We start from the raw sequence: 24,967 nt of genomic DNA on the forward strand, positions 1-24,967 counted from the left end.
TGTTTACTGTTTCTCATAACGCAAGAACTAGGGGTCACCAAATGAAATTAATAGGCAGCAGGTTTAAAACAAATAAAAGGAAGTATTTCTTCACACAACACACAGTCTACCTGTGGAACTCCTTGCCAGAGGATGTTGTGAAGGCCAAGACCATAACTGGGTTAAAAAAAGAACTAGATAAATTCATGGAGGATACGTCCATCAATGACTATTAGCCAGGATGAGCAGGAATGGTGTCCCAAGCCTGTGTTTGCCAGAAGCTGGGAATGAGCGACAGGAGATGGATCACTTGATGATTACCTGTTCTGTTCATTCCCTCTGGGGCACCTGACACTGGCCACTCTCGGAAGACAGGATACTGGGCTAAATGGACCTTTGGTCTGACCCAGTAGGATCATTCATTCTTATTTTCTTAAACATGTTTTGTTTGTATGTTTTGTGAAAGATGAGGATCCCATGTGTCATTGTGATACAGGTATTATTACATGATCCATTGTACCATTGTTTCTGTGCTGTTGTAAATACCTAAATAGCACTAAAGCTGAGCTGTATTTGTTTGAGGGTTTTTTTTTAAAGAAAAGACCAAGTCCACATTCATTTCCATTTTAAATGTCCAGTTATAAACAAGAGCTGAAGATCTGGATCCTGTGTTTCAGCTTTCACAAAAGCTGATATTAATATTCTCTAAAACAGAGCAGGATGCATGCAAAGTATTTCCTGCTGTGCTTCTGCAGTTTTGCTGGTAGAAGGGAATAAGTGCCTGATGGGTTGTGGTTAGACAGAGAAGAGGTTAAAAGTAAGATTTGCTTTTTACTTGTTTTTTGGTGCGCAAAAGATAGATTTCTCCCAGGAAAAGGAGACATGATTGACTGACTCTGTGTTTTTGTGCTTGAACAGCTTTACTGGCTTACACTGTAAAGCAGGGATGGGCAAACTATGGCTTGTGGGCTGGATCCAGCCCACAGGATTGCCACCCCCCATAAGTGGCCAGCATAATGTCCCTGCAGGGGCAGAGGGCTCCAAGTGCTGCCCTCACCTGCAGGCACTGCCCCCTGCAGCTCCCATTGGCAGGAACAGGGAACTGTAGCCAATGGGAGCTTTGGGGGAGGTACCTGCAGGCAAGGGCAGCACAGAGCCCTCGGCTCCCCCCACCCCCAGGGGCCACAGTGCTGGCTGCTTCTGGGAGTGGTGCAGGGCCAGGGTAGGAAGAGAGCCTATCTTAGTCCTGCTGCCATTCCAGGTAAGTGGTGCTGGGCCAGAGCCTGTACCCCTCCTGCAACCCACAGCCACACTCTACACCCTTCCTACTGCACCCCACTCCACTGCTCTGAGCCTCCTCATGCATCCCACATCCCTCCTGCACCCCAACCCCCTGAGTCCCCTATATGCCCTGCACCACTCCTCCATCCCAACCCCTTGCCCTGAGCCCCTTCCTACACACCACACCCCCTCCCATACCTCACACTCCCTCCTGCACCCCAACCCTACATTCATAGAATATCAAGGTTGGAAGGGACCTCAGGAGGTCATCTAGTTTAACCCCCTGCTCAAAGCAGGACCAATTCTGAGACCGATATTTACCCCAGTACCCTAAATGGCCCCCTCAAGGATTGAACTCACAACACTGGGTTTAACAGGCCAATGCTCAGCCCCCTGAGCTATCCCTCCCCCCATTCATGGCCCTGTATGTAATTTCCATATCCAGATGTGGCCCTCGGGCCAAAAGTTTGCCCACTTCTGCTGTAAAGGCTGCATGCACAGCCAGGCCTGGAAAGGCCTTTAGCTGTAGCTTATTAAAAGGATTAGAGTTATACTGGAAAGAAAGGCTTGTGGGAGGGAGAAGCTGCTCTCTTGATTAGGAACGACCTGAGATTGGCTGCCCTTAAGCTAAGGAGAAAAGACATTTTTGATCTTTGTTTTGCTGCTATGCCAAAGCAGGAAGGGTTTTTGGCTATATATGCTTCCAAGAGGGAATCCTTTGTTTATTTTCTCACTCCTCTTTGCCACAAAGCAGACCCAGGGCTGTTCTTTCTTGAGCATGCCATTTGGGAGCCTCTTTGTAGCTCCCTACCAGTATTGAGGAAAGAGAAGTGGCTATTTGGCCCCAGCTGAGGAGAGAATGGGCCTGTCTGCTAAGAGGAGAATCCCGAACTTGTGTTACCTGCCTGAAGGAAGAAAAGAATCTGTATGTTCTAAACACATTTATTTTTGGTATTTTATTTTTCTTCAGTGGTGTAGGGAACCCTTATTCCAGATGTGTGGCAGTGACCCAGTCACACCTTGGCTGATGGAGACAGACAGATACATTAAAAGGCTCTGTCTCCTGTGATTTGCCTCATTCTTCAAAACAGTGGAAAGGAAGCTGGAATGTCCAAAAGGCTCCCTTTCTCACCTATAACCACAGTTTCTCTACTTAAGGACTTGATTTTGCACCCACTGAGGGCAATGGCAGCAGTATGAGGCCCCTTTTAAAAGAAGAGTCTATTTTGGGTGTCAAGAAACCCCCTCTGTTTCCAGAGGTTAGCAACCTCAGTCTGAGTCAACTTCCATGGGAGCTACAGAAATTACATTTGTAAGAGTGAAATTAGAAAAACCAAGTGGGAAAAATCACTGAATTACTCCTTTCTTTAATAAGAATTTGTTTGACATGCAAAAAGGCAATTTTCCTGATTTCTTTATTTTCTGCTGGGGAAGGAGGGTGGGTATAGACTCAGCATGGGGCAGAATTTGCAAAGGCACAAAGGACCATTAGGTGCTCAGGTCCCATTTAAATTCAGGTTCACTTAAGCTGCTTTGAAAATTCCAGCCAAAATTCTTTTCTCGGTTTGAATACCAATATCAATACCCTGTATACATGGAAATCAGACATGACTGAAGTGGAGAGGATTATTATAAATATAGAGAGAGTTATACATAAACTCAGAAATTCCATCAGGTGGAATCTAGTGACACCCATATGGTTCATCAGCAGGGCTGGAACCTTTAGGTCTACAATACAGATCTCTGCCACTTGAGCAATAGCATATTGTCATCCTTTGTGCGGCCCAGCCACTAGAGGAAGTTGATACACTTTGCCTGTTAGCTTCACAGAGATTCGCTTAGGAAAGGTGAGACCCAGGAATCTTGGATTCCATTCCCAGTTCTGGAAGGGAGTGTTCTCTAATGGTCATAGACTTTTCTGCCCCTGTTCCCCCACACCTGACCCCTCCTACTCCTGTATCCTCTAGCCTAACCTGTCCCTTCCTACTCGTAGCCTTCTCTGTAACTCCTCCTTCCCCCAGATCCTCATACAGATCTCATCACCTAGCCAGTCCCCACTTTTGGGTTCCCCATCTGAGTCTCAGCTTTCCCCCAAAGACTCTTAGTTCCAGTCTCTTCCTCTGGCTTCTTGCTCAGCCACCTTGGTTCCCAATCCCAGATTCCCTCCTGGGGTTCCTCATCCCAGTCTCCCACAACCCAAAGTTCCTCTTCTGATCCCACTCTTCCCTCCCAACTCCCAGTGTCCATCCCCCATCTTCTTGCTCAGCCAGTCCCATTATAAAGGCTATACATCACTAGCACTCAGGTCTGAAGAGATGCTGAAGCCTTGTATGGGTTCTCTGTACAGGGGTGAATTCCTCTCATATATGCAAATTGGCATGTTGTAATTTCCTAGGTTAGGTTGCTGAAATGGTGGTAATTGCATGTGAAAATGACCAGATATGTGTTTGATTTGCCAACTGCGTGCAATCATGGTAGTTGCTTCCACAAATTATACTCACAGTTGTGCACTTGCAGACTTCTCAAGTTCTAGCACTGTAAGTCAACTAGCCCATTTTCCAATTAATGGAGGATTGCTACCTACGGTGTATTCTGCTGTATTTTATCTAGCACTTAAGAGCTGTGGCTTTTTTTCTCCATTTTTTTGGAAGACCTTCATTTTTTGTTGTTAGACTCAGACTTTGCACTGAACCAGGGATTTTTCTGAAGCAGGAACTTTACTGTGATAAGAGTTTTTACAATTATATCCAATAGCAAGGTACATTTTGTATGTGAAAGGATGACATACAAAGCAACAAGTGATTTCTCTTTCACCCATGACAGCCGAGACTTGCAGCCTACTCAGAAAGAGGGGAATGGCTAAATGCCCCTTTACCTTGTCACTTCAGCTCACTTTCACAGCAGATGTGCTGGCTGGGAATTATTTTTTTTCAGTTGCAGGCCAGGAGTCCATTTTGCCCCATCCCTCTTGTCTTTTTCTCTGCTCATATGTTGGTTTTTTTGTGTCTCACCCCTTCACGTAGTAAACAATTTTCCCTGTTTCTTGGGATTTCTGGATCTTTGTACAAAATGTTTAACTGTTCCTGGAATAGATGGAAGTGGGAGCAGACTGGATTGACTCTTCTATTTGCATGAGTCTTTCCTTCTGATTTTACTTTCCGTACCTGACCATTGACCTCAAAGATCTTGTTGTTTCTTAAAGAGGCAGCAGCACTCAATGGGCAATATCACATCTTTGCTGAAAGTTAAACTTATAACCCTCCCAAAAAATTATCATCAAAAGTATACCCATAAAGTTTAAAGTAATCCCACTGAACTAAGGTCAATCAACTAAACAGTCATAAATCTTGGTAAATTACTATGGCTTTGTAAAGTCAATATTTCATTTAAGATACATGATTTGATTAAAGCAGAAGTAACATTTGTTAAGAAAAGTCACAGCCATGTACAATTTTCACAGTCCACTGCAATACTAAGACGTATTTTCTCTTGACAGGTACAATGCGGGCTCTGGTCACACTGATGGAAGTTAATGCTGAAATATCTGAAAGGTTGATGTCACTTTGCTTAGTCTCCTGAAGATCTTAGCGCATGCATCTGAAGGTAAATGAATTATAGCTTTTAGCAAGTGAGTTGTTCTCACAAAACATGATGAACATGAAGCAGAGGAGTAGGGGACCATTTCAGCTACTAGCTGAATTGACAGTATCTGAATATGGGGACTGGTGTAACTAGACACAGAAGAGGCTGACACATGCCCCTGCTGTCCTCAGAATGAGAGAATGAAGATTATTTAGAAAGAATGGGGGTGGGTGATTAAAAGCTTGTAGCAGTGGTGACTCAGCCCATTTTGAAAGGCATAATGCTCCCTGAGCATCAAGGAGAGTGTGAGGAAGGGGTTCTCTTCCTACATGCATGTAAAGTGAACCCTCTGCCCTAGGGTGACCAGATGTCCTGATTTTATAGGGACAGTCCCCATTTTTGGGTGTTTTTCTTATATAGGTTCCTATTACCTCTCACCCCCTTCCCGATTTTTCACATTTGCTGTCTGGTCACCCTACTCTGCCGCTCAGCATAGTTGTCCTAATGTTCAGGTGAAAAGACATGGCCCTTGCCTAGAAACACTCCTCTGGCTCTCTAGGGTTGCCAGGAGTGTTAGTGGTTTCCTAATGCTATACATTCTCCTGTGTGGTGGACATGACTCATCCCCAATAAGCTTATGGTGATGAGGGGAAGGGCCCTCTGCACCTTCTCCCCATGTAGCATACTCATGCAGAGGGACACATAATTTGGTCCTAATGATATTTCTACATTTTACTCGAGATAAACATGTTATGGGTTTCTATTCAATGGATGCTCACTCATAAATACATTATTATTCAAAGTATCAACACAAAATACATATGCAGCACCAAGGGACAGTGTTAAAGATGATTTTGACAAAGTTTAATTAAATTAAATAGAATTGCAACCATTTGCACTAGGACTGAAGTTGGCCCAGAATCTGTGTGTGGTTCTTGTGAATTTGCCTTATGCTGGACCTCTTAACAGAGGTGTACTTTGTCTGAATATTCAAATTGTTACCAAAAGCAAATTTTGATTATGTATTTGGTAGTAATTTTTCACTTGTTTCTTTGTTGATTAGTTTACATAATTTATCCAATCAGGGAGCAGATTGGACATGACTTAGGTAGCTAAACAGCACAGTGCAGGTGTTGGATATTTACAACACACTCTTCTTGATCATGTTTGTCAAAAACTACAGGAATCACATTCAATAGTGAATAATTTTGATGATTTCTTGATCTGCTTACTGACAGTCTGTGAAATTCCCTGAGTAAATTATTCATTGCTGATTATTCACTCACTCCAGCAAAAACATCTTCCTTCTGTTCATGGATTTGGAAGAGTGTAGTAAGAAAATACTTACAGCCAAGTGAATTGGCTTATTATGCTCATCTAATATCTGCAGGTCCAAATTCCTCTTGATACCAGTGATTCAGAAAGCCATATGGGATTTCCAAGCATGACATACAACAGCTGCAAGTTACACCCTTGGTTGCATGGTAGATGGAACCTGAATTTTTCTTCCACCAGAAGAGCAGTTTAGATTTGGGGTTGTCTGGGCATATGCATCAATAGAGAGGTAGGAGGAAAATTATCTTAATGAATCTGGATTGCCATTCATTTCAGATCAAACCTATACAAAAATATTGCTGTTTCAAAGTTATGTCTAGTCAGGATTGTATCTGCTCTTGCCACACATTTAGGATGACACATGCACACACAACATTTAACAGCACCATATTTACCTTGTTTATGCCCTACATCCTGCATTCTTTTGTCCAGTGGTGCACTAAAACTGACGAAAGTATCTGATTAAATTGCTCGAGTGGACAGCGAAATTTGCAGCCTGGCAGAGTAAGCGGGTGGGGATCTTTCAAAGAGTGATTCCGATAGTACATTTCAATGGTGTATTGCCTGAGCCACAGCACACAAATAAAAGTAAAATTAGGTACACCTTCTTTGAAGTTGCAGGGTTTGGACCCTATTAAATGCAGTTACACCAAGGACAAGTTTGACACACTTTTTCTAACGCTTTATAAAAAGTGCCAAATGGAATGAATTAAGAGAAACGGTGCTTTATTATCAGAGACAGGAACTTGCAGTCCATGTGCCCTCCTGTTAGTAAGGATGTCATGGGTAGACTAGGGAGGTATATTTCACCAATTTAACAAGGTCCAAATGAAATATTGATACATAAATGTCTGTAAAACATTATGGATCAACTTCACCTCTGCTGTAACACAGAATGAGTGAATTTTGTCCTATATGTTAACATTTAAATCTGCCTTTGTATGTAGATATTGAGAATCAAAAAGATTTACAGGCATTAGTTCATCTAAGCTGATCTTCCTGCGCTGACATGACTGGTTTTCCTGTATATTCTCAAAGTGTTTTGTTCAATCTAATTTTAACAACTTATTTTGAAACATCATCATCTTTCCTTGGAAGACTTGTATGTTCTCTACTTGAACTTATTGTAAGGGCATTTTTCATGAGGGTGGGATTTTCAAAGGACCCAGGGGAGTTAGATGCCCAACTTCTATTGACTTTCAGTAGGACTTGTGCTTCTCTAAGTCCTGTTAGATGCATTTGACAATCGCACCTGGTATCCAGCCATTTTGTATGGCACCTAGTATCCCTGAACTAGCACTAGTCATGTGTCTGGAAAAAGCTGTTCCTCCAGCCATGATTCTAGAGGGCCCTGAGACACCAGAATTGTGTGATTTCACAGTGGAAAGGGTTTTGTGAGTCAGGGGAGGGTGTTATGTTGCTCTGTTCCACAAGGGTTCCCTGTGTCCCCAGCATGGACGGGGAATTTGGGAGCTGAAGGGACCTGGGGATACTCAATGCTATAAATCAATCTCAGTGGAGAGTCAGAGGACTGAGTAGCAGTGGGAGCTGAGTAAAACCTCTCACCACTGGAGGTGGTCCTAGAACAGGGTTGAAATTCATTGGTGGGGAAGCTTACACTGTAGGGAGAGACTTCAGGCTCCAGGGCTGTGAACCTGGTGCCTTTCACAAGCACTAAAGTCACTCAGATTATAATAAGCTAATACCATGATCCCTATTATTATTTAAGTCCCCATGTGTTCAGGCAGCTCAATATTGGCCATCAAAAACAGTTTTATTTATAAAATACTCTAAGGCGTCCGTAAATTGGTTTTTAAAAAGTACATTTCAGTAATATAGCTTTATCCAGATACTTACCCATCCTTTTCCTGGTAAAGTTCAAAAAAATGGCAGGCACTGTATGGAGGGAGTTTTCCATTGAAAACATTGAGTGCCATCTGTAAGGCAACAATGGTAGCAGCGTGCTGTAAACAGAAGGAACATTCCCATTAAAGAATTCCTGAGAATGATGTGGTCACTACTGAGCAAACATTCAATAATATCTTCACCAGTGAAGCTGCACAGTTCACTTTACTTGCACAACTCCATGATTAAGTACTTGGTCTCTGATCTCTGTATCCTTGATTATTCTTATTTTAAGATAGCTTTGAAAAAAGTTCGCTTTTTTTCCTGGTGTGGAGATACCTATGTGATAAAATGCATTTATATCAGCCTTCCGGGACTACTACTCATATTCCAAATCTCAGAGTGGGTTCAAACAGTTGCCATTAAAAATAACAATAACAACCTGCCAGAGAAATGTTTCCTTCTTTTTCATCCCAAATTTATATTAATTTACCCAAAATCATGCTGGCCTGAGTCCCAGGACTGGCAATTATCAGTTCCAGTCCAGTGATAGACTTAGGCCTAAAGGATAAAAGTGGCCTTCAGTTTTGAGTACCTCAGTTGTTAGGCCAAATCCTTTCAAATGTGACCTCTAATTCTGGATGCCCAACCTGAGACATCTCGCATCTGATTTTCAGAAGATCTGAGCACTTGCAACTCTAGTGAAAGTGAACGGGAGTTGGGAGTATTCCGTTCATCTTACAGGCAGGCCAAAGCTTTCTCCAGTTGGGCATCCAGAATTAGAGGTCACGTTTGAAAGAATTTGGCCCTAAGGTCCAAGATCTGACAACCTAACTGGGCTATAAATAGTTTTTGCCAAGTAATCCAAGACTCCCCTTGCCCACTGCGAGAAGGTGCATGTTCTGTGCAAAAATAGAAAACCTCAGTATCTAAGACAGCCAGTCCAGCACCTTTTAAAATCACTACATTTAATTTAAAAAAAAAGCAGCAGTTGGCTGGTTTCTAGATCAAGGCTGTCCTATTGGATCAATGCAAGGCCTTGAACCAAGCCTTTTGATTTCTTTACTAAACAATCAAAACAGCTTAAGAATGAAGTAAGACACTAGGCTGGACTGGGAAATGCGACGCTGTATGTATCTGAGCTAAATTTTCCTAAGTAAATCATGATGAAATGGTTAACATTAGCCACAAAAGAAAGAAAACCCAGTGTAACTGTTGTTAGCTGCAGGAAATGAAGTCCCATGTATTTTACTGTAGTTGACAACTTCAAAAATCCAACATAAAAGAAAAAGATTACTCACTCCAGAATAGATAATTATCTTTCGCCGGTTGGAAGGCTTTCTGGCAGTCGAGAGATGTTTGAGAATATCTTTTAAAAGAACACCTGGAAGAAAATTGGAAAATAGTGACAATAATGATATAGGGAGCTTGTATTAATGTTGATATTCTTAACACAAGGAAGTGCTTAAACACATGGTAGATTAGTTAACATGTGCTTATAGCTACTTTTTGAAGTTCACTGATGGATCTGACCCAATCTTTGTATAAATAATGGGCCTGATTGTGTTCACACGGGCACCAATTTTAGGGCCAGATTAATTGGTAGATCCCAGTGGCTGAAAGCAGCCATAAACTGGTTTAACAGGCTGGTTCACAAGAGTAGTGCAAAGAAGCCAGAGTGTATTGGTGAGTCTGGCCCTCTCTTCAGTGTAACTCCATTGTAACTTCCTGATTTCCATGGGTTCAAGTAAGAATAGATGGTGATCACCTTGTAATATATGTGTATATAGCAGCTTTCATAGTTCTAACTATGATGTGAATTCCAGTGTTGACTGTACACCCTCTTCACTCTGTTTTCCCATCACACTCTCACCCCACTTAGAATTATGTATTTTTGCTTACCTCCCTGGAGTCGGGATTTCTGTTTTTGTTTGTGGAGCCCAAATTCTGCCCGAAGCAGCAGTTCTGTGAGCTTTAGAAGCTTGGTCCTGACACCATGCGTGGCCCATGATGGTAAAGTGTAATTGTTGATCTCCTACAACAAAGAAGGAAAACAATGATTTTCTCTCTGATTTCTACCAGATTGTGTTGCTTCCTTTTGTATTGTTACAATGCTCTGGTACATTCAGGTACAAATCCTGAATATTTTGACCAAATTAAAGATTTCTCTTTATTTTATATTAAACTAAGGACCAGATACTGCACTTGGGGGGGGGGGTGGAACTCTCATTTATATCAATATATTGCTCAACGACAGCAACTTTTAAAGGGTAAGAAGAGATGACGGTATTCATGAAGATCAGCAGGCGGCACAGCACTAATAGGGAGGGATACACAAAAATGGCTGCATGTATAGTGGATGATCATCATCAAATTATTAAGGATGAATCTTGTGTCTTAGTGAAAATTTTCTGTTATCAACAAGTTCCTGAGCCACATCCAGAAACCCTTATTCAAGCAAAACTTACATGGCAGTCAAGACTGTTCGGCTTGGCAGCTCTGAGAAATCAGTGAGCTAGAGAACGGCTCAAACTGCCACATTTATATCTGCATTTGAACAACCTGATGTCTGGTGAGGGTGGGGGATCTGGAGATGAGTTCTGGCCCATTTTACACCAACTCTTACAGATGTTGCCTCAGTTCCCAAAACAAAGTAGAATGAGGCTATGAATGGGGCTGGAGTCAGATATGTTAAAGGCTGCCACTGTGAAGAGGTAGGAAATGCACACAATGCTCCAGATTTGGACTGAACTGAATCCTTGTTTAACAAACCCAGTCTGTTTTGTCATAACATAGTGTGCCCTTATCAAAGTGTGACAATTTAAGTGAGCTAAACAGTGGGAGTGTTCTCAGAACTACCTGCTTCCATTCTACCTGTTATGTCCTGACAAGGACTTGCTAATTAATGATAGGATTTGTTTAAACAGGGGAAACAATGGATCATGTCAGGTTAAATCAGCTTGGGTCACAATGTATTATTTCTTTCTTTAACAAACATGATTTGTTTCGAAGGAAGAGGCCATGCTAAGTGAATACTGTTTCATACCATTGCTGCAGGCAAACAAGTGCCCTGTGCCTTTGGACAAAGAGTCCAATGTTTCTGTTAGTCTATAAGGTGCCACAGGACTCTTTGTCGCTTTTTAGAGATCCAGACTAACACTGCTACCCCTCTGATACTTGTGCCTTTGGAGTTACCTAGAAGTCAAATGGCATGTGACCATAATAAATGGTGAGGTGACTTCTACCATGGCTGCATGAAAACAGCTAACAACAAGACTCTTTTTGCACAGCTGGTAGAGTTGTTGCTTTTGTGGCAGGAGTCCCAACTAGAGTCCCAGTTGAGCAACATGAAGGACCCATACTCAGAGTCCAACACTGGAGGAAATACTCTACTAATTAGTTAAATTCTCTCTGGCATAAGGGCCCCTGATGACAGACAGGGATGGGCAATTTTGTAAGTTTACCTGATGGAATAAACTCCTGCCTCAGGACACCATGATGTTTGCAATACAGCATTGTGGCCTTGCATTGGCACATCTCTGTCTGGTATGTGGTGATGACTTGCTGCAACATGCTCAAGTTGCAGTTTCCCATTACGTTGACATTTCATGAGTCATTGAACTAATGTAGAGATCTGGGAAATGTCCCAGGTGGGATTGCCTTGGCAAAACTGGGACTATCGTGGAAAATACAGGATAGATGGAAACTTATTGCAAAATGTGATACAATTGGGTAGTTTGCATCCACAATGTAATCTACTTTAAAACTGCTTTAGTCTTCTAGGTAATATGCCAAACAGTTATTTAAATAAAAGAAAACAAACTAGCAAAACAACAAACAATAACTTGCGTTGCAAGACCTTGCAATTTTTGTTTGCTCCTGCACTGGAAGACACAGTCCCTCTGCTTAGAACTTCATCTCAAACAATATTCACCAATAGCCTTTTGCCTCCTTCAAATTACTGCACTTGTTCAATGAATCTTACAGGTTTTTCCATTCACACACTGCTCCATTTGCTACTACCTAATTATTACTGTACCTGCTTGCACCATTTGACTCTAAAAATCTTTGAGGAGGAAGATTACATTTCCTGGTCCAATCCATGTATTTTTACTACTATAAACACTGTGCATCTTTATGGTGCTGTATAAATAATACAGCAAGCAGGGGGTCTAAAAGTTACCTCATCCTTTCCCTTCCAGAACTGTGGTGATAATATGATTGATAGACTTTCTCAGTGGTACTTAGGGCAACAAGGAATTTAACATACACACACACACACACACACACACACACACACACACACACACACACACACACACACACACACAAGCTATGTTGGCATAGAACTGGATGAAGGATATGTATGTCAATTATTTGAGGCAACTGGTCTGGTAAGAATCCCTAGCTCTGGACATTCTCAAACACCTATTCCTTGCAAACGTATAGCTTTTTTCTAACCACTAAGGAGCAGAGGATGACATTTGTAAATCAATCCTTCTTGTACTGTAGCATCTTTGAATTGGATCTTAAGGGAATTTTCTTATGTACTTTTACCTCACATAGTAAGGTGTCATATATTTTTATAATTCTTTCAGTGTTCAGCCTCTTCAATGGGTATCCTGTGTGAACTGCTAAAAATCTCAGAAATGGCTGGAAGACAAAAACAACAAACATGTAAATATGATGAAAGGCTTTTGTTTTGCCCATTTATGACATTCCTATATAACGCCTTAGTGGTATATGCCATTGTTATAGAAAGAATAAAGACAGTCCCTGTCGCAGTGAACCTACAGGTCAGGGAGAGATGACAACAGGCAAGAGGAATGGAAGTTTACACACAACATGGTTGATGGATATATACATCACTAGTTCCCCTTCTAAAAAAGTTGCTTTTTTTCTTCTTCTTAGATTGTTGTGGGAATGTGGGACACTGTAAGAGGAAAAAGGAATTTTGAGCTGGGATCTGAAGGAGCAGAGGGAGGCTGCATGACCTACTGTATCAGGGAGGAGATTGCAGACATCTGAGGAAACATGGGGAAAAGCACCAAGGCACTTTGTGGGAAAGGGGTAAACAGGACCATGTGGAGAAGCAGAACTAGTGCAAAGTATGTATCGAGCAGGAGAGTGGCAGGAGACAAAAATGAACAGTAAGCAGAGGCAGAACTGTGTAAAATACGAGTAGACGGAATGTGGTGCCAAGTTGCAGAGCCAGTGAAGAGCCTGAGAAGGGATGACGTGGTCAAAGCAGTGGAAGATGATAGTTTGGCAGCAATGTTTTGGATAAACTTGAGGGTTAGAAAGTGGAAGTCAGATAGGCCAGAGAGCAAGACATTGCAGTGGAGCTGACAGAAGATTACCCCAGTCATGGTAAGGGTTTTGATAGTTGAGATGTGGAGGAAGGGAGAGGCATTTGAGATGTTGTGGTGAAAGAAGTGAAACACTTGAGCAACAACCTGAATGTGAGATGTGAAGGGGAGAGAGAGGTGTTTGAGACTGTAGTGAAGTTGTGGGAATTTTCTAACATGACAATGAGAAAAATTAGTGAGGAGATTTTTGTGGAGGAGAAGTCATCTGAACTAGCAGAGGAGCATATGGGGAGAGATGTCAGATGATGTGTTGTGGATGTGAGACTGAGCAGAGAGAGATGAGTTTGTAGCTGAGCTGAATTTTGTTTTGTAGATTTCCACTAATCTGGTGGCCAAGAGTTTATCTTCACTAAAATTGCACCTGTCATTTGGTGTGGACAGGCCAGCCTAGCAAGTTTTACAATTTCATAATCAGTTAGTGGTTATAATCGCCTTCCAATATGTGGTAGTTAGGCCTGTTAATGTTAGTAGGAATGAAATACCTGCATTAAAAGGAGAATGTGATGTTCTGTACCTCGTGGGAACACACTACACGCCCATGTTCATCCTTATAATATGATTGTGTGGTATCCAATACAAAGTTTGTCATATCGTGTGTCTTCGGAAGGCTCATGATGTATTGAAAATTGTTGTTATAGTAATGTTATAATAGTTGTTGTTACAGTAATGTTATAGGTGGTAATTTCATGTATATAGTTATGAGGCTGAAAATGTGTCCTCATGGCTTAAAATAAGCCCAGGCAAAAACTCCCCAAGAGCAGAGGGGCAGTTCACACCTCATCAGGGCAGGTATGGGACAAACCCAGCCCAGCCTCACAGGAACAAAGGACACTGGCCTAGGCAACAACAAAGGATCTGTTGGACTCTTGAGTGAGTCACCCCCCCTTCCTTTGGTCAGTTTGGGACTGCGATGAGGTAATGCTCACTTCACTCTGAAGCGGGAGGGGGGCAAAGCCAAGACAGAAGAAAGGACATGATAAAAGGGAGAGACATTTGCCATGCTCTTCCTCTCTCTTCCACCTACATCTACAGACACCACACCAAGCGAGTGAAGCGCTGATCTAAAGGAGAGCCTGGCTGAAGTGCAACCAGCCAGCCTGTGGTGAGAAGCATCTATGTTTGTAAGGGCATTGAAAGTGTTAAGATCAGCTTAGAATGTGTTTTGCTTTTATTTCATTTGACCAAATATGATTTGTTATGCTTTGACATATAATCACTTAAAATCTATCTTTGTAGTTAATAAATTTGTTTGTTCATTCTACCTGAAGCAGTGCATTTGGTTTAAAGTGAGTCAGAGGCTCCTTTTGGGATAACAAGCCTGATTCATATCAATTTCTTTGTTAAATTGATAAACTCCTATAAGCTTGCAGCATCCAGTGGGCATAAGTGGACACTGCAAGATGGAGGTTCCTAGGGTTGTGTCTGGGACTAGAGTGTCATTGGCTAGTGTAATTCGGTTGCACAATCCAAGGAGCAGCTTACACACTAGAGGCTGTGCGTGAACAGCCCAGGAGTGGGGGTTCTCACAGCAGAGCAGGGTAAGGCTGGCTCCCAGAGTCAAGGATTGGAGTGACCTAGCGGATCACCAGTCCAGATAACACCAGAGGGGAATGTCACAACGAGGTCTCTTGATTTCCATTCTGGTGACCTACCATTGGCTAATGCTGTCATGAGTGACAGTGTGATGGAGTGTAGTCTGCAAACTGGCCCTGCAAGAGTTGAATTGGGATAGGTGGGGCCAAAAAGTTAATTTGGCTGCAAATAGGGGAGTTTTAGGCTGGAGGCAGCTAATTAGAGAGAAGATCACCTGTGAGGGACATGTAGGGCTTCTACAAAAGACAGGAAATTGGAAGCAGAGGGGTCTGCTGGGAAAGTATTTGCAGTTATTCCTGGGGAGAAGGGTGGTGCGTTTGAGGGGGCTGCAGCAATGAATTTGCCTGAGATGAGGGAGTGAAGAGAGCGGCAAACCCAGAGAAGTGGGGAAGGCCAGGAGATATGGCAGCAGCTCAGGGAAAGGTAGAAAGGGGCAGAGGATGGACCTTGGCTGCTCTGTAGAAGGTCCCTGAGTTGGAACCCAGAGTAGAGGGTGGGCCTGGGTTCCCCTGCCTGCCATTGCAGAAGTGCCACTGTGAGGCCATGAAGCGGAAGACTGCCTGAGACTGCTTGATACATTTCCCTTGGAAGGGAAAACCACGCTAGTGACCTAGCCAGACGGCTGAGTCACAAAGAGGATGCTGGGGTTTCTGGAGAGAGACAAGGGCTGCCTAGGAGAAACTGACTGGGTGTTACCATGGGAAGGGGCATCAGCCTGACTGAGCTAAAACCTAGAACCACCAAGAGGCCTCCCTGTCCAGTGGTGAGTTGAGCAACCCCTTACTGACAGTTTTTAATTAGACTTTTTCCACAATTGAAAACATGTTGTGTTCTTTACCCTGTAGTGCTTGAAATGTCTTCGAAATGTCCTTGATGCAAAGGTTTCTTTCTGAAGTTCGTTGTATCGTGGGCAGTTTGGATAAGGTAAGTGTAGCAACTAAAACAAAACATTCAATGGATTAGTTAGGCAGGGTGTTTCCCATTTGGCTATTTAATGTTCTTTCATGAGATTCCATTTTTCATGTGTGCGTTAGTTGAGACAATCTGTACCGGGAGTTTGTTTTGTTTTCCAGTGGCTTTTGCCCTAGGTAAAGTATAATAGCCCTATGGACTCACTTCTGTAATAGAACTATTAAACCTTTATGGAAGTCCCTGCTTAAAGATGCTGTGGTTGAAAATTAGAACATAATCAGTCAAGGTGAAATGCACACCTGTGCAGAGGGCTGTTGCAAGCTCATGTTCTCTTAAGCCTTCAAAATAGGGCTTAAGTGTTGCATATGCCTTTACTGGCCTTCTACACGGGTGATTTCACCTATAATGTTCGCTCTTAGAGATTTTTGAAAATTTTGTTTACTTTCACTACAAGCTAAAGACCGTTTAGATTATATGGTCTAAGAATTTGTATTTGTGTAATCCGAGAGTTTTTATTTGAAATTATCTGCATTAAATTTAAATAGTAAAAAAAACAAAACTACAGCCAATTTGAAATGAAGTGGCATGTATCTTTCCTACTAACATGTGTTTTGTCCTCTCTCACAAAATAAGAATAATAAAACTGTTTGTAGCCACACAATTAAAACAAGAGCTTTAAATAAAACCTTGGAGAATTGAAGAGATAATTAGCCTGAAAATATGCACACCTAAGTTTTTACGGCTTTAAAAATCTACTTGTTTGAGCCATGTCATCCTGAAATCTAACCACATGTTTATGAATAGGTATGGTTTTTCTTGATGTAATTGGACACTAGCTTTGATTAGAAAGACACTTGTGGAGTCAAGTCTGCTGTATATTCATAGTAATGTAAAATGTAAGAAATAATAGAGAGAGTGTGTGTGTGTGGGAATCACATCTACATTTGTTTTCCTATTCATGAGAATTTTTGTATTAACTTAGTTTCTAGTGACTGCAGCGCACTTACAATGGGCATCAGACCAGGGCAGCAGTCAGTGGTCAAGATAAATAAGGGCTACAGCAATGTTTTACAGTCATTTGATTCACTTGTGTATGTTATTGGCCCAGGGAATGGCTCTCTGATCACCTGGCTAAAAATGTGTGAGACATTTTGCTGAGTTTGATACCAGTGCTCTAGGCCACCTATTCTCAACCAGTGGGGCACCCCTCCACTGAGAGCTGCAGAATTCCTAGGTGTGTAGGACTCAGTGGGAACCTGAGAAAGGGAAGGAAGGAACAGCTCACTCTCTTCTCCCTACTCCTGCTGCCATTCCTGCTTTGCTCCCTTCCAGGCATAGCTTCCCCTTCCCTGCCCAAGCACCAGCTCTGGGGCAGGGGAAGCAACACTTCAAGTGGCTGGGTAGCTGGCTTGACACATCCACCTGGAAAAGTGTTCCCCACTCCCCAGAGCAGAGTACTGTGTGGGTCCAGAGGAGAAGAGAGGGAAAGGAGTGGCCTATTTACCTCACAAGCCTCACCCCCAGCAGCACCAACCCCAACTCTTTTTTAAAACTAGCAATTGACAAAATAGCTAAAACATTATCCCACAATCCAAATCTCACTGTGGGATATGGAGAGACATGGGACAATTCTTTTGTCCATTTTGTGGGTCATGGACCAGAAAACATTGAAGACCACAGCCCTAAAGAGTTGTTGTTGGGGGCAGGGGGGAAGTACTTTTCTCTCAGCTCTCAAATGGAGCAAGCTATTTTTAGTTTCTGTGTGAGCCAAGAGAGTGGGTTAATCGGTTACCAACTCTGAGTTGTGTTCTCATACAGTGTGGGCAAACTCACTTCCTTAGATTTTAGACTTAGATCTTTCTATTTTCATTAAGCACAAGGCTGTGTAGTGGAATCCTCCTCTTGAGGGATCTCAACATAACGGTGCTGCCCACGCTATTAGTTCTTAGTGCATGATGCCTTAGCTTAGTGTCACTTTCATTCACTTCATTCACTCTTTGTCACATATTTTGGCTTTCTGATCAAGCCAAATGGGAAGCAGAGAGTCCCCAGTTTGTACTCACCTTGTCATGTGACACTGGCACAGTGTGAACTGGGATTGGCTGCCAAAGGATTTTGGGGTTCCAGACCTGATTCCCAGCCAGTGGATACAGTCCAGCAAGACTTGCCTGGGCACTCATAAGAGTTGGATCAGCATCTGTGCTTTGAACATAAATCTGGAGCAAGGATAGAAAGAATTATTTCTTTGCGTTCACTAACAGAACCCTACTCCTGTTAATTGTCTGACGTTTAGGGGGAAAGGAGGGAACTGGAAATGGGAAGGGAGGGTTGGCATCCAAAAGGACTGAGGCCAAAAAGGAAACTGGGATAGAGAGGAAGCAGTGAGCCGGAGCAGGAGCAAGCGCTGGAGGGGATAGTGAGCTGGAATGTGATACCAAACCCATTAGAAATTCTAGTGGAAAAAATTCAACCGGCTCTAGTTGGCCAGCTAGCTTTTGGGATGAAGCAATGGATACGATGAGCTACTGGACCCCCAAATGAAACAAAGATATCAAATAATGAGCAGCCAAGAGATTCTAATAGCGTCTTATGGAATTTCCGGTTGAGGTTCTCATGAGCACGAGAGAGGTGGACACCTATTGTTAGTGGCTGAGGTCCACGATAAGGAGGATGTGGGGTCTACACAGGAGGGCTTATTACATCACTGAAGTGAGGCTGCTATAAGTGAGGCCCTAAGGCAATGATCTCTGTATTCACAGGAATCCAAATACAACACCAATATTTTTCAGGTGTTTTCAGGCTTACCCAAATTCCACAACTTTCCGTGTAATTTGATTTCTTGCCAAACCTGATATACCGCTGAAGTGAAGATCTTTCTGCACTGACTCTTCAGTTATCTTTCTATAATGAGTAAATTTGAACAAAATGTGGGCCACAACCTCAGGGAGTCTGAGAACCCTCAACTGTTGTTGACTTCAGTGCAAGTTAAGGGTGCTCAGCACCAGGCAGGATCAGACCCCTCATGTCTTAAGGGAAGGCCCATTAGTATGTAGAAAAAGGTGTCCTTCATGCTAATTCTGATACTTGCCTCAAACTGGTTATATACGGTACTCAGGAAATGTTTATATCTCTTCCGCATGTATTGCCCAAGCTCATATTGCCGCTGTATTCCAAGCTATGGAAGCAACAATATTGATTAGTGCCAATGTAAGGTAGCTGTGGATGAGTAATTCAGGTTTAGCTGATTTTTAAAAAGAGGAGGGAGCAATAGATAAAATAAATCCTATAGGTTATTTTCCTTCTTTTTGATCTGGCCAGACAGGATGCCCTGGGATATTTTTTAAATAAAACCAAGAAAACCCACCCTGAAACACTACATCTCTGCTGTATGTACAAGATCCTTAGCTAGGCACTCATGCTTCCCCTATCCACATCTCTTTCTATCTGATTTATTTTAAATCTTTGTCCATTAGGTATCTCAACATTTATGCTGCATAGAATCCGAGCTATCCAAGAGAAGCAATAGTTCCCCCATATTTGGTAATGAAATACAGTACATCTATAGTCCTACAATTTGAAGATACATAGTCATAAGCACAAAAATCAGGAAATGCAACAGTTTTTAACCTCAGCATGGTATTATACATTTTAATGATATTGAAATTAGTGGATGAAAGCAGCTAAATAAATCCATTATTATCTTATTTATTATTACTACCTTGGGTCCTGCAACCAGGCAACTCACATGAGTAAGCACTATTCACATCCTAATTAAGAAAATATCTTAAAATATTTGTATAAGGGAGGTAGGCCTGGAGGAAGGGGGGAAATACTGCAAAGTTAACATTGATGTTACAACCTTAGCTTTTGCATTTCCTCACTTTGACTGTCATTGTGAAACATTAGTGTTGCATGAACATAGTCCTTTCAACATTTAATTTCTTTGCCATTTAAAAAAATGGCGGGGGGGGGATTATTTGGGATTAAGCTACATTGCATACAAATACAATTTACATCATTGTAGTTAGCCTTTGAAATTTATATCTTATTGAACTGACCAGGATGGGGTAGGGATGAGTTCCCATATTTCTTGTTATTTAGTTAGATGAGGGGTTCTCAAACTGGGGGTCGGGACCCCTCAGGGGGTCGCAAGGTTATTACATAGAGGGTCACGAGCTGTCAGCTTCCACCCCAAGCCCCACTTTGCCTCCAGCATTTATAATAGTGTTAAATATATTAAGAAGTGTTTTTAATTGATAAGGGGGGTTACACTCAGAGGCTTGCTTTGTGAAAGGGGTCACCAGTACAAAAGCTTGAGAACCACTGAGTCAGATGCAGTTTTCTGTAAATTGTATTAAAAAGGCAGCAGTGCATCCGTTTGTATTGTGATGTTTGCATTGTCATAACAGACAAAGATAGAAATTCAAGACCTGATCCTGGAAGGTGCTGAGCACCTGAACACCTATTCAATGAATGGAGGCTGAGGATGCTCAGTACCCAGTTGGGTAGAGCACTTCCTTTGTTTCAAATGAAATATTAGCACCTGTAGATTTCAGAGACCATCTGCACAAAAGACTGTACTGCAAATGTGACCCCAACTTTCATAGATTTTAAGGGCAGAAGGCACCATCATGATTCAGTCTGACCTATATAACAAAGGCCATAGAATTTCACCCCATGGTTCCTGAATTAAGTGCATATCTTCTGGGCGAGCTAAAGCATCTGTTTTGAGAAGACATGCACTCCTGATTTAAGACTTTAGGTGAGGAAGAATCTGTCACATCTGTATGTAAGATATCCCAATGGTTTGTTTACCCTCCATATAAACAGCTCACTCCTTATTTCTTGTCTGAATTTGTCTAGCATCAGTTTCCAACCACTCGGTCTTGTTATGCTTTTGTCTCCTAGATTAAGGAGCCCCATGCCATCAGAAATGTTCTCCTTTGATCAAGACACTTAACCTCCTCTTTGTTAAGCTAACTAGCCTGAGCTTCTTTAGTTTGTCACTGGAAGGCATTTTTTTCAGACATTGAACCGTTCTTGTAGCTCTTTTCTGAACCCTATCAAAGTCATCAACAGTCTTTTAAAAATGGGGTACCAGAACTGCACACAATATTCAAGAAATGGTCTCACTAATGCTGTGTACCATGTTAATACCACGTCTTTATTTCTACTTAATATTCCCCTGCTCATATATTCAAGGATTGCATTTGCTCTCTTACCACGGTCTGCTTGCATCCGAAGAAGTGGGTATTCACCCACGAAAGCTCATGCTGCAAAACTTCTGTTAGTCTATAAGGTGCCACAGGATTCTTTGCTGCTTCTGAATTAAACTTGGAGCTCATGTTTAGTTAGTTATTCACCATGACCTCTAAGTCCTTTTCTGAGTCATTGCTTGCCAAAATACAGTTCCACCACCTTAAAACTTTAGCATGTGAAAGACAATTTCTGTTTCAATATGGACCCCTGTAAAGCCAACAAACCTTGGTCAGTTGTCCAGATCCCTGTGGCCATGCATTTTTCTTGTGTTTATCAGTTGGAAAAGATTCACATGGGGTATAGTCACCATGGCGAAACACCTGACAAAATAGATCGAATTCCATTCACATAATTCTCTTTTTATTAGAAGTAATTACTCTTCTTCATTAATAGTTAGTGTCTTCATTAATAGTTAGTGCTGTATCTGCTGTGTACTAATACATCTATCATGTGTTTATTGTCTATAATATCTACTACTAATAAATAATTATTTGTATTACGATTGTGCCTAGGAGCCCTAGTCTAAGACCTACAGTAACTTATTTTTTTAGATTGTGAACTTTACATAGAATCATAGAATATCAGGGTTGGAAGGGACCACAGGAGGTCATCTAGTCCAACCCCCTGCTCAAAGCAGGACCAACCCCAACTAAATCATCCCAGCCAGGGCTTTGTCAAGCCTGATCTTAAAAACCTCTGAGGATGGAGATTCCACCACCTCCCTAGGGAACCATGGCATAGGGACGTTACTCTTCTGCATTTGAAAAGTAGCTAGCTCAGGGTTTCATTTGCAATCTGTATAAATGTGTATAATGGCCTTATGTATCATATGCCAGATCTATTTTGGAGAGGTTAGGATAACATAGGAGGTATAGGTCACACTACATTAAGCAGGCAGGACAATAGTATGAAAAAAAACTACCAGTCACATTTTTCTTGCTTAAAAAGTTACTAAGACAGTAGTGTGTAGGCAGGCAGATATCAAATATCGCAAGTTTCACCATCTAAAATCTAAACTCAGGGAAGATAGTTATGAAAACTCTGAATCTATCCTTAAGTCCCTTTTCATTCCATTCCATGTTATAATCCTGTATAATTCACTTGACTCCACATACCTATTAGTCACATCTCTTTAAAACTATATATTACACATTAATTCTTCCCCAAATCATCAAAGTAGAAATAAAATGTAAGATTGCATCTAAAAAAATAGTTAGTGATTTAAATGCATGTGCTATGTCTAGCATAGACCATATTCAGACCTCCTGTAACCAGGGCAACTTGCAAATCAGTGCAAGTTGTGCCAACTTGCAACAGGCCTGCATCTGGGCTGTTTGAATGAAAAAATACATAAACAAAGCAGCACACATCTATTTTTGATTACACATAAGGGCGACATTGCTTTCCCTTGAGCTAATAAATTAGTTCCAAGGCAAAGAAAAATTCTCCACTAAGTGCACATTAGTTATGGGATCTCATCTATTTCACGGCTTTAAATGATCATTGCAGAATGCCTCTTTTGATGTCACCAATAAGGCACTCACTGTAAATCTTCAGAATCACCTGAGATTGCAAAAAGGAAGCAAAGTTACAAAATGTTCTTTAAAGTTTGGGACTTTGTTTATTTTTCTATGGGAAGCAATAATACAGCTTGACTATTCAGGAAATATTGAAATGTCTACAAAACATTTCCCTCCTGGGGAACACTTTCTAACTCAAGAAAAACAATAAGCAGGTGCTGTAAGAAATTACTTCCATTCACATAGTGAAATTAACACTGCCATCTACTTACTACAGACACAAACTTCAGTTTTCTTTTTGCTGTTGTTTGGTGAAGCAAAATGAAGAAAAGACTCAACAAGAAGCATAAACTCCAGACTCCACATAGCAGCCGTCTCACTCTCATCCTTGCAATAGCTTAAGAATGTTTTGTACACCAAGTGCTTGGGATGGACAGAGCCCTACTGAAGATTTGAGATACAGTTAGATGAATAAGAGGGGAGGAGTAAGTCTTATGCATTGTGAATTCTAGAAATGGACCATAGCCCTGCCTCCTGCTCACCTTATTCCCCTTTTGGGTTACTTGCACCCCAGGGGACTTGTGAAGGGAGCAGGGCACTCTGCTGCTACCCAGGATGCATGGGAGAGAGGGGCTTCTTTGGCCCCATGCACCCTGACAGTGCAGCTGGACACAAGCTGACCATGAGTGCTTATGCTGTTTAAACTGAAGCCTAGTAACACCATCATAGATTTATTTATGAGTGTTGCATCTTTATAAATGAAAACACTGCAAGTATATACTGGTGTAGTTTTAATATGCCATATACAAAAGTCTCTCCCAAGATAACTCCCACCACCCAACCACTGAGAAGCAAACCTATTTTGTCTCAGTACTTTGTATTGGAATGTATGCAGCAGCAGCGGCGGCGGCGGCAATAGCCAGTCTTCCATTATTGGATCCCTTTGGGCATTTCTAGATTTGGCTGTGGGTGTTAGGAGAAATAAAATAGCAGGTATTTTTATTTATTAGCTCAAAATTAACTGGCAAGAATAAAAATGTGTCCAACAACTTCCCACCTCATGCAATGGATTGATAATATCTCCAATGGCAATGGTTACTAATATCCTCTAAAGAACTTTTCCCTCAAGTGCCATAAATCTTGGTAAATCTTTCTTTGCTTGTTAACTTTTCTTGGAGCAGATGTAATTAGTGCCTCAACATATGTAAATCAGAAGATGTTTCTTTAATCATCCTGCTATTTGTTAAATTTAAAGAAAAAGGATCTGGTTTACAACCAGGGTCAGCTGCGACACCACAGATATGATCAATTTATTGGTCTTCCTCTGGTGCAATCACATCTTTGTCAGTGACTTTTGATCTTACTAAATTTTAACATACAAGTCTTGAGATTTAATCAGTTGAAAGTTTGTCCTCATTACATTATATAATACCTGTCTTCATAAGTAAGTTAAGACCCATTCAATATGTTAAAATCGGGAGCAATTTGTTGGTGATGGAAAATTGCCAGCAAATAGTAGCGTTAAGGGAAATAGCTGACAAAATGTCATAGATGTCATGCTGCAGCCTAAAATAAGTGTATAAAATTCACAGGATATAGTTTAAAGCAAGAATTAATAAAAACTGCCTTAATAATTGCTAGATCTGGAGTTTGCTCACTTCTAATTCCTGGAATAAAAAAATTCACATTGTGCACGTTCATCAGAACTGAAGAGATGCCTCTCAGAAGCATTCAAATTCAAAGGGAAAAAATCCTGCTGTAAGATGGTTTTCCTACTGTTTCTGCTTTTGTGAGCACTTGAGCCCAGTAATGGAACATCAGGAGCTGCCTCAGTCTGTTGGGAGGAAGACTTCTTTTTAAATGGTAGACACTGGCACAGCAGGGTCAACTGATGCAAGGCATCGATGCTCTGTATAAATTGCCCTCTCCAGTGGCAGGCATGCTTATACGTTGCTTTGAGGAAAATGTGCTATCTTCCATTTCCAAGGGAAACAATAAATACATCATATACACATAAGAATGGCCATATTGGTTCAGATCAAAGGTCCATCCAGCCCAGCATCCTGTCCTTTGACAGTGGCCAATGGCAGTTGGCCCAGAGGGAATGAATAGAACAGGCAATCATCAAGTGATCCATTCCCAGTTGCTCATTCCCAGCCTCTGGCAAACCTACACCTACCCTGTGTAGATCTAGCGGGAAAACATATCCATACCGAGAGTACTAGCCCTCAAATATCATTTTATTCCAAGCACTCTCAGTCTCCCACTTTATTCTAGGAATCTAGCAATAGG

The 24,967-nt window shown here is 41.6% G+C and overlaps 1 protein-coding gene across 1 annotated transcript; it reads right to left on the reverse strand.

The window, feature by feature from the left end:
- Positions 1 to 4,794: 4,794 nt before the first annotated feature.
- LOC123364324 (prostatic acid phosphatase-like) lies at positions 4,795 to 23,061 on the reverse strand. Its single transcript, XM_045006353.1, has 11 exons — positions 22,948 to 23,061; positions 21,380 to 21,475; positions 18,985 to 19,071; positions 17,960 to 18,112; positions 15,823 to 15,921; positions 12,580 to 12,675; positions 9,925 to 10,057; positions 9,324 to 9,406; positions 8,035 to 8,141; positions 6,573 to 6,741; positions 4,795 to 4,857 (listed from the first exon to the last, which is right to left on the reverse strand). Exons 1-10 carry the CDS (start codon positions 23,059 to 23,061, stop codon positions 6,585 to 6,587), a joined length of 1,125 nt encoding a protein of 374 aa, XP_044862288.1. The 3' UTR covers positions 4,795 to 4,857; positions 6,573 to 6,584.
- Between the last annotated feature and the right edge of the window lie 1,906 nt (positions 23,062 to 24,967).

The sequence above is a fragment of the Mauremys mutica genome, chromosome 2 (assembly GCF_020497125.1).
Source record: "Mauremys mutica isolate MM-2020 ecotype Southern chromosome 2, ASM2049712v1, whole genome shotgun sequence".
Classification (NCBI taxonomy): domain Eukaryota; kingdom Metazoa; phylum Chordata; order Testudines; family Geoemydidae; genus Mauremys; species Mauremys mutica.

What these genes read in the sequence shown, in the direction of transcription:
- LOC123364324 (XM_045006353.1), bottom strand. Translation starts at nt 23,061, where the DNA reads ATGAGAGTGAGACGGCTGCTATGTGGAGTCTGGAGTTTATGCTTCTTG. An exon ending in TGCCAGTGTCACATGACAAG is followed by an intron (nt 15,922 to 17,959) that starts GTGAGTACAAAC and finishes GTTTTGTTTTAG; the next exon opens with TTGCTACACTTACCTTATCC. An exon ending in ATGACACCTTACTATGTGAG is followed by an intron (nt 10,058 to 12,579) that starts GTAAAAGTACAT and finishes TCTTTGTTGTAG; the next exon opens with GAGATCAACAATTACACTTT.